Below are 10,000 nucleotides of genomic sequence, written 5' to 3'. Positions count from 1 at the left end.
AAATACCTCAAAAATAAAAAAAAAAAACCCACTCAAAAACACCACTCACAACCCACCCACACCACACCACATAAAACAACACTCACTCATCACCCCAAACACTCCCCACTCACTCAAAACATCACCTCACCAACACCCCACCACCAAACACCACCACCACCAAACACACACCACCAAAACACACCACCACCAAACACCACTCACACCAAACACCACCAACAAAAACCCACCACCAAACACCACTCACACTAAAAACTCACTCCTCATCCAAAACCCCCCAAAAACTCCTCACCACCCACAAAACACTATATCACTCAAACCTCCTCATCACTAAAACCCTACTACTCACCCCATCACTCATCACTAAAACACACTCATCACTAAAAACCACTCCCCTCATCACCCTACTCATCACTCCCATCATCACTCACCCCAAAACACTCCTCACTCAAACAAACTCACTCACCTCACTCCCCAAACCTCACTCACTCACTCAAAAAACTCACTCATCATCCCCAAACATCACACTCACTCACACACTCACTCACTCCTCACAAAACCACTCACTCACTCACAAACACTCATCACTCACTCAAAACTTCCCACTCACTCACCCCAAACACACCCCATCAAAAACATTTCACTCATCACTCCCCAAAACACTCATCACTCACTAAAAACTCCCCACTCACTAAAACATCACTCATCACCAAAACCTCATCACTCACTAAAAACTCACTCACTCACTCAAACACTCACTCACTAAAACACCACTCACCTCACTCCCCAAAACTCACTCATCACTAAAAACACTCATCCCCTCATAAAACACTCCCCTCCCCAAACCAAAAACTCACTCACCAATCACCAAACCCCCTCACTCACTAAAACACCCTCACTCACTCAAACCTCACTATCACCCCCAAAAACACTCACTCCTACTAAAACCCTCCTCACTCACTAAAAAACCCTCACTCACTCCCCAAAAAACACTCCTCCCCACTAAAACACTACTCCCCACTCAAACACTCACTATCACTCACCCACTCATCAAACATCAAAAACCTTCATCACTAAACCCACAAAAAACCCACTCCTCACCACTCCCCCAAACCCACTCACTCATCCCCAAACCTCACCCCACTCACACCTCCTCAAACCCAAAAACATAAAACTCACTAAAAACCCACCACTCACCCCAAAAAACACTCAACTCCCTCACTCACTCACTCACTCACTCACTCACCACTCACTCACTCACTCACTCACTCACTCACTCACTCACACTCACTCACTCACTCACTCACTCACTCACTCACTCACACTCACTCACTCACTCACTCACTCACTCACTCACTCACTCACTCACTCACTCACTCACTCACTCACTCACTCACTCACTCACTCACTCACTCACTCACTCACTCACTCACTCACTCACTCACTCACTCACTCTCACTCACTCACTCACTCACACTCACTCACTCACTCTCTCTCTCACTCACTCACTCACTCACTCACTCACTCACTCACTCACCTCTCTCATGTACTCAACACACACGCTCATGCTTAATGACAAATGTACACAAACCAATATACACCAGCATTCATATTTATTCATAAGAGGCTTATGAGTGTTACCTTAGGTAATTTCTAATTGAATATGTGTATATAATGGAACTATGGTCATTGCTTCTCTGTATAAAAAAAAAACAAAAAAACCTTTGCTAATGTAAAAATGTCACATGATTTCTATAATATGAATCTTTGTTAAAGTTTCCATACAAATCACCCAATATTTCTTAATTTACATTAATCGGTCTTGATTTTTTTATTTTAAAATATATAAGAAAATGGATATGAGTAATATGAACATGTTTATGACTGATGTTAAGAATAAACTTGGGACACTTGCACAGTATAATTGTATTTTACTTATATCATACTTTGAACAAGTGTAGATTATACCAAAGCACCTACTGTACTCTTGGTATTAGTATAATTTCAAAAGCTTGCTGCGAGAAAGTGCCTTCAACATTTATTATTAAAAACTATGATGGGTCTGAGCTAATGAAATGATGGCATATTTCAGTTTTCATGTTTATAATTTGGAAAAGAAAAATGTTATTTGTTATGGTTGCAATCTAAAACTAGAAATTACAGTAAGGCAACTTGTAGTAATCATTCAACCAGTATAAGAATATGGGTTTAATTGAAGTTAAAGTCTTAAATATTCAGTGATGTTAAACATTCCAGGGTAAACAATCTCCATGAAGGAATTGGCAAGTTTTTGAAGTTAACAGTACTACCTGGATGAAAGTAAAATAAACAGAAGTACCTTCTTCCATTCTGTAAATTCAAAAGGCTGTGTATGAGACAAATAAACATGTAAAATTATATATACTTTTATTAACACAAAATAATCAAAAGCATAGGAGAATCCTGTTTTGCATACAATTTTACATCCATAACTAGAGAACACAAGCAGATGTGCCTGGAGCAAAGAGCTTTATATTCTTGTCTTCCATCTTATACTGAAAATGCTGAACTTCAGGCAAACAAAGGTGGGGTTTCTGACGGTCATATAGTATCAGTTTAAGGTCCCCGTGAACTTCTCTTGAGAGTCCTGTACTAAGGCCACGAACTGATAAGTGCATTATAGCATTGTGTGCAATTGACTTTGTTACATGGCTTACATCTTCATCTTTCTCATCATAATTTGTTACAAGAACCAATAATCCAATTGGCTTTGCAGAAGCGTGATTTATAAGACTACTGCAATACTGAATAAAGATGTCCAGATCTTTTGTAGTAACACCAAGTGAAAGTAGGGAGGTTATACTGTCTACTATCAAGAGAAAGTACTTTTCTTTCCAAAGCTTTACGGTTTCTTTTATTAAGCAGTATAAGTTTTTAAGTGGATACTTGCAGTTTTCCATAAGAAAGCCAAAAGGATGATCTGAAATATCTTCGACAACTCCATCAAGGACTTCAGAAGTCATCTTCAATCCCTCAATAACTTTCACATGACCTTTTTCTGCATGTTGTCTTAAATTTACACCTAATTTGTTTCCAATGTTACAATAATGGCTCCAAGTTTGTTGTAGAGTGACAAAACATACTGGATGGTTATTTGAAATGCCCCATGAAAGAAAATGAGACACCAGTCCATTTGCAGAGGCAGTTGCAGTTTCTGATACCAAAATCACACCACCATTTTCTAAAGTTACACCGCTGCCTCCTAAAGCATTCTTCATCGATTCAAACATCCTGTTAAAATGGAAAGCTTTATTAGTAAATGAAATACTATACAATTTCAAATTATTTACTGATTATATAATGGACTAAAAAGAAAAAAACTTTGCATAATATATTGGAAAAGACCAAAGACCAGTGAACCCATTCATTTTGCAGGTTTCACTACACTTTTCTATACATCTTAAACCCACTCATGATGAATGCCATCCTATCACATTATGGGTAATGAACCTAATGCCTTCCATCCCTCTCCCAATCCCTTGCTCATTGTTGTTGTGGTGGGCTTAGGGGACAGAGACTGAGGCCAAATGTAGGGGAGAGAAAAATCCATCCAAAATTAGTTGAGGTGAGAGCTAAGGTCCAAGATAGGGGTATCTTGGAGCTAAGCCCTCACCTCAACTAATTTTGCATGTTCTTTTCTTCTCCCCTTTCCTTTTCCTTATTTTCTTCATCCCCTTCTGTCCACCTCCTAAGGTGTGAGAGCCATGCTGATAGGATGAAAGGCTGGCTTTGTGTTACTCCTGAATGGCCTGGTATTCTCTTGTGTAATTGCCTAGCCATTACCCCTCATGGGGTCCCTGAGGGGTAGACTGTTTCTTTTTCCCATTTATTACAGGCTCACCATGACCAATAATGATTTTTTTTTTTTTTTTTTTTTATTACTACCCTTACTAGGGGCATTACAGTGTCCTGACCCCTACATCTCCTTTGACTACAGCTCTGACCACTGATACAAATACCCATTCCAAATCATCTACCTGGGTCATTATTCAACCTTCAAAATACACCCCTTCCCTTCTCCCAATATCCTCCACTCCATTTACTGCACAGTCTTCTTCATTGTCTACTCCCTCCCCCCCTTATTCTCTTCTTCATCCCAATTGTCTTCTTTCCCACAGTACTACCTCACTCAGCACCACCCCATCTTCCTCCCACCCTTGTCCTTCTACTGCTGCTGCCTCTGCAAACCTTTTGAGTACTCTTTTTGACCAAGCCAAGTGAGATCAATTTTTTGTGATTCCCCCTGCAACTCCTTACTCTGACAATACCCTACTCTCCAACAATGTCTCCAAAAACAAATAGGCAATGTTTCCTTTCGCAATTGTTCCGATCGTTCACGCCTTGTCACAGTTGGATCTAAGTCCCAAGTTTATGTCCTATCTACCCTGACTGACCTCACTGGCAAACCAATACCTGCTCAATCTCACACCTCCCTTAATACTTGTACCAGAACTGTTTCTGTTTCCCTGATTGATAGTCCCACAACAAGGACTGGTCAGACGGAAAACCACCTGCTTACCTGCCACACCGACTATGTGGCAATACAGTGCCACACTATTCCTCCCAGAAGCCAGAGTAAGTCCTACAGCAGATTAGCTTTGGGAGACATAACCTCTCCCATGAACTTTATACTGGTGGAGTGTTCTACCTTGTCCATCCATATCAAAATAGGAATTTTGGTGACCCAGCCAAATACTGTCACTCCACAGCCTGCTGCTCTCTATTTGCCAAACCTGTTCATGACCATTCAAATTGCTCTGCTCAGTCACGAATGTGTGCCAATTGTGGTAGCTCCCACAATGTATTTTGTAAAAGCTGCCCTGCCTACAAGCTCAAATCTGAGGTAGCAGTTCTGATTCAAACTAAGCCTCACTCTACATAAGGTCAGACAGGAAGCATGCAGACTAGATTTTTCTCTTTCTATTCCAAAACTACATTCCCTCCATGCCCCTCTCATCTTTGAAGGATGCCTCAGCATCATCCCCAGTATCTCTTCCTCCTACCCTGAATCATCCTACCTCTACTCCATCTCTCCCTCAGTCAAATTTCCCCTCCTCCTTCTCATTCTACCTGTTGCACTAAACAATCTAAATGTTACCACCCTATCTTCTACCACATCCTCTGCTCCTTGGGTATCTATCCAACTCCCCTCCAGAAACTTGAAGACCTCTAAAACTTCTTAAACATGATCCAAGAGAATGCTCCACTCCGATATCCATCCTCCTCCTCCTCAAGTTCCCCCAATCCCTCTTCCTCAAACTCTCCTCCAAAAGACTCCATCCTCTCCTTTTCCATGTACATCCATTCCCTCTTGCTTCCCCATTATCCTTTCCACTCGCACCTGGATTCTCACATGACTCAATTATGTCACAATAATGTCCTTCTCTGGATTCCTCCATTCCTGACATTCTTTCTGATACTTTATCACCTTCCTCGGTTCCCTTATCTCATTCTCTGGATTCTTCTACTTATCCAACTGCCATTTCTATCCATATCACCTGCTGATTGTTTCATAATGGCTCTTTTGCAGTTTTTCTCATACAGTGTTACTCTTCCTTCCTCAGATATATTCATACTCTCCATTTGATCTAATTGCCTTTTTGCTACCATACTATCCTATACTGCTCTACAACCTTCGACACTTAACACATTTTATCCTAAACGTTAACTCATTTTTACCCTTTTTTGCCACAATACTTGATCATAATAATATATGACCTTTGATCTCTACCACATTTATTTGTTTTAACCATTAGCCATTCAAACACTGTCTTATGAAAAAAAAAAAAAAAATTCTTACTTGGGGCTTTGCTCTGAAGCATCACCCTATTGCTGTATTTTGAATATGCTGCCAATGACCTTAGATGTTGTTGTGGCAAAAAAAATTCAATAGATAAATAAATAATGCCATCCATCATGTCATGTACGACCAAGCCTGCTCTAAGTTGTGTGCACTTAACAGTTGTTCACTTGTTTAACCTTGGATGCAATCATTGAGAAACAACCCATTAAATGTAAGCTTAAACCTCTTTTTAGCCTCATTACCTAAACAATCATTTATTCTACAGTTGAGAGCACAGAGAGTTGAGTAAATTTATAATTTTTCCTTCAAGCAGATGACTACCCACATCCTTGCTATGTTTGGGGACAGCAGCTCAAATCATAAGTGGGTTAATATGATTATGAACATATTAACATACAAGACCATCAATAACATAATACTTGAAAACTTATTCCAAAGAGCAAGTTGGTTAAATTATAGCAAGATGTTGCTGATTTGGAACTACTGTCCTTCCTAAATGCATACACATATTTTAACCCAATCGGTATGGATGGCAAGAATACATGCCATGTCCACTGTAATATAGGCTTATTTATTGTATTTACACATAGATGGCTCTACAAGTGCTTAATCACCAAGGAGTCAGTTATTAGTCCTACCTATCTCACCTGTTTACCCTTTTCCTTGACTTTTGGAAAGTGTGTTTTGTATTATTTCATTGTCTTGTTACCAAGATTTTAATAACAATTTGATAATTATAACATCAATAACAATAATAACGGTATTGATATCAATTGTATTTAAAAGAAGAACACTTTCTCCTGCCAATCAAGGAATGGGAAAATCAGGATTGGTCACTAGGGTATACCGATAGACTCCTTGGTGGCTGAGCACATGTGTAGCCATCTGTAAGTAACAAACTTCACAAAAAACTGCAGGTGACAGAACATAAATCTGTGGTGGTTGGGTTAAAAAGTATGCGTGAGGAGATAAAGCAGTTTGATAATGTGAAATATTGAAAACCATTTCTTGGTGTAGTGTATATTGTAGTTTTGTTTTGTGAATTTTGTTTACACAGTTGACTCCACAAGTGCTGAGTCACAAAGGTGTCTATCAGTAGGTCTACTGACCTCACTTGATTTTCCAAAGCTGTATTTTTTGGCCTTTTTTTTATTATAACTACATTAATATTAGCAAAAAAAAAAAAAGGTAAACAGGTAATATCAGGTTGGACTAGTAATTAACTCTTTGGTATCTTTTGTGGAGCCATCTGTGAATAAACAAAATTAATAAACCAAAATCACAAAAGACATGTACAAACCATTCTGGAGTTACAGGGCAAAGCCCTAACATGCTTCTCTCTGCATGTATAGAAAAAAAACTGGTAGTATGGGGCATATTACATAAAACTTAAATTATTTTCCAATTCAGTTGCAAATTGAAATATGAGTAGCTGAAATTTCAACATTGAATTTTTAACTGTATATTCTTTACACTGTATAGCTTGAAAATACTTTCAATAGGAATAACTTGAAATGGCCAATCAATACTCAATGGAATTGAAATAAAGACTATGAAACACACTCTTTTTGGACTTTCAATTTTAATGTGTAATATTTAAAAAATCTTGATGTGGAATTTAAAACAAGAACCTTGAGACCATACTACAGCTTTTATTTGAAAAATACAAATCCATCCCATCTTCAGCTAATTCTATCAATTGAAAAGTAATAGTCATTACTTTCAATCACAATAACAAATTCAGTGACAAGAATATTGGGTGAATCCTTTCCAGTTTATAATTACTGTGAGCGATGTACCCTCCAGAGAAGTCCAAAAACCAGAGTATCATGTGAATCCAAAATCCAAACCTAATCTTTCCTACCTTCTATTTATTTCCTAGACTGGGGGGCAAGCCCCACAGTATCCCCTCTTCATTAGCACTTTGTGCCTACTTAAAAAAACAAACATGATGAAGAACTTTGGCTGTGTGAGGGTGTTGTGGCTATTTTTGTCATTTCCTGGTAAAAATGAGGAGACTGCAGATTTACCTCTAATGCTTCTTACTCTATTTTTTTATGTTCTATAAAATGGCAGTCTCCATTGGTAACATAAACTAAAACAGCTAGGTAGCGCCGGTCTGCAGAGTATGGCACTTTTCGACGAGATCTCTGGTGTGTAAAGGGAAAACGCTTGGTAAGCCAGTGTGCACGACCAGACATTCTGGTGTGCTGGTGTGCACCAGCGAATTTTCTTTGAACCTGACATTTCACTAATGCGAAGGAGCATTCCTTGACTTTTTTCTTCATTCAATTTGTCTGGGTTATTTGAATACAGACACTATACAAGTCCTGAAGATAGTTTAATTGCTAAGTGACAATTAGGACCTTGAACAATTCAGTGCTCTTCCTCAGGGTCATAAGGGCTGGTTTTCTATGCCTATTAACCTGTTTAATTTGATTATTTGTGTCCTGGCATCATTTGTGATGTGATAGTCAACCTTCAACAACAAATGTGGATAAGTGATTATGTGTTGATATGTTTGCTAGGTGATGTAATTGCTATATTAGTATGCAATACGATTCTCCACTATAGGTAATATAATGGCTATATAATATGAGCAATACAGCATTTAATGTCGTGTTGTGTCCCTGTTGTAATCGGAACCCAGCCTTATTGAGGCAAAAATACCGGTTTGCAAGAGCTTTAGGACAAAAATATCTCCGGTGTGCACATGCCATACTCTACAGACTGGAGGTAGGGCATACAAAAGAATAAGGAAATTGTAGGATAAACATAAAGAGTACCTGAAAACGATTATCAAGAATATGAAATAGATGTGACATAACATGCTATTTCCTTTATTTCTCGTGATGATCAAATGAACAAATTGAACAAATATGTTTGTCAATAGGTGGGTCAATGTGGTAAGATTACTGTAACAATTATAGTGATTCCGAGGCTATAAGAGACGATACAATTTTTTTTCTTCAGTTAAACAATCAAATGATGCAATGGCCACTGCATACTAAGGACTGCAAGCAAATAAACTATGGATAAAAATCCTTTACCTGATTCAAAATACGTAAATACCCCCTTAAAAGCTCCCCAATCCAGTTCATTTGCTAATGCCAGGCCAAACGCCAGTCACTTCCTCGTGGAGACGTGAACAGATGTAAATATTGTCGTTCTTGGTGTAGGTATCCGGCTGCCGTTCTTGTTGTGTGCATCTGGTATCTGCAACCTATCTCTTCTGTATCTCGATATCTGAGTATAATTTGTAAGCTTTATATTCGAATATCATGAGAAATAAATATGTTTGTCCTTAACGCTATGTAACCAGCGCGTACGTTGAAACTCAAGTTTCTCTGGTGTATATATATTTTTTAATAAGGTGCTCTCTTGTTTTTTTTTCTTGATAATATTCTGTTTGAAGAAGCAGCAAAGGGAAATTCAAAACTGTTCTAACGAAAGGTGCAAATACATTATACAATTTAATCAGTAATACGAGCAAGTTGTAAGTAAAGAATAAAGATAAAAATCTGCGGGGTTAACGCTTGAGTTGTCGTCCCAGATAACGCAAGTGATAGGTCTCACAGTGAAACCAGTCGTTGGTTGGAATTGTACTCCATGATCTGCTGATCTGCAACGATCCGATGAGAAACGCCCAGACGAAAATCAATAGCACTGGTTAAAGTCGGAATTCACTGCCGTAAGCAAATCTGGTGGTACCATTACCTAGAAGACATGTAGCTTATAGTTATTCTGCATTAGTACTTGCAAGTTCAAAAGAATATTCTTTGGATCTTGGTACTGCCAATTCCAGATAGCCTATTCTTGTCGAAGGAGTTCATTGGTCCTGCTATCAGGAAGTCTGTCTGTTGACTTCCTGGCTGTTATGCCTAAAATAGTTTCGTCTATAAATGGGAAAACACTTGATCCATAAAATGTCAATTTGAGATTTGTTGAAAAAATACTCGGAATGCATTTTTCTTACTATCGCTTTTTTATATCTTCCCCTTTCACTTTCCTGCTTTTCTTATCTTCTCTTTATCGATCTTTCCTTTCCTTCTCATTTCACTCTTCCTTGTCTAGTTCACTATCTTTCTCTTTTTCTGATCTCTCTCTTTCTCTCTCTCTCTCTCTCTCTCTCTCTCTCTCTCTCTCTCTCTCTCTCTC

General features: G+C 38.5%; 1 protein-coding gene across 1 annotated transcript; it reads right to left on the bottom strand.

Annotated features, from left to right (window-relative positions):
- Positions 1-1,657: 1,657 nt before the first annotated feature.
- On the bottom strand, positions 1,658-9,047 carry LOC125043404 (elongator complex protein 6-like). The gene is made up of 2 exons (XM_047639514.1): positions 8,893-9,047; positions 1,658-3,270 (listed from the first exon to the last, which is right to left on the bottom strand). The coding sequence occupies exon 2, from the start codon at positions 3,267-3,269 to the stop codon at positions 2,472-2,474; it is 798 nt and encodes a 265-aa protein (XP_047495470.1). The 5' UTR covers position 3,270; positions 8,893-9,047; the 3' UTR covers positions 1,658-2,471.
- Between the last annotated feature and the right edge of the window lie 953 nt (positions 9,048-10,000).

Source organism: Penaeus chinensis, chromosome 3 (assembly GCF_019202785.1).
Source record: "Penaeus chinensis breed Huanghai No. 1 chromosome 3, ASM1920278v2, whole genome shotgun sequence".
Classification (NCBI taxonomy): domain Eukaryota; kingdom Metazoa; phylum Arthropoda; class Malacostraca; order Decapoda; family Penaeidae; genus Penaeus; species Penaeus chinensis.
The sequence above is the reverse complement of the archived record's forward strand: the minus strand, read 5'-3'. Positions and strand labels throughout refer to the sequence as shown.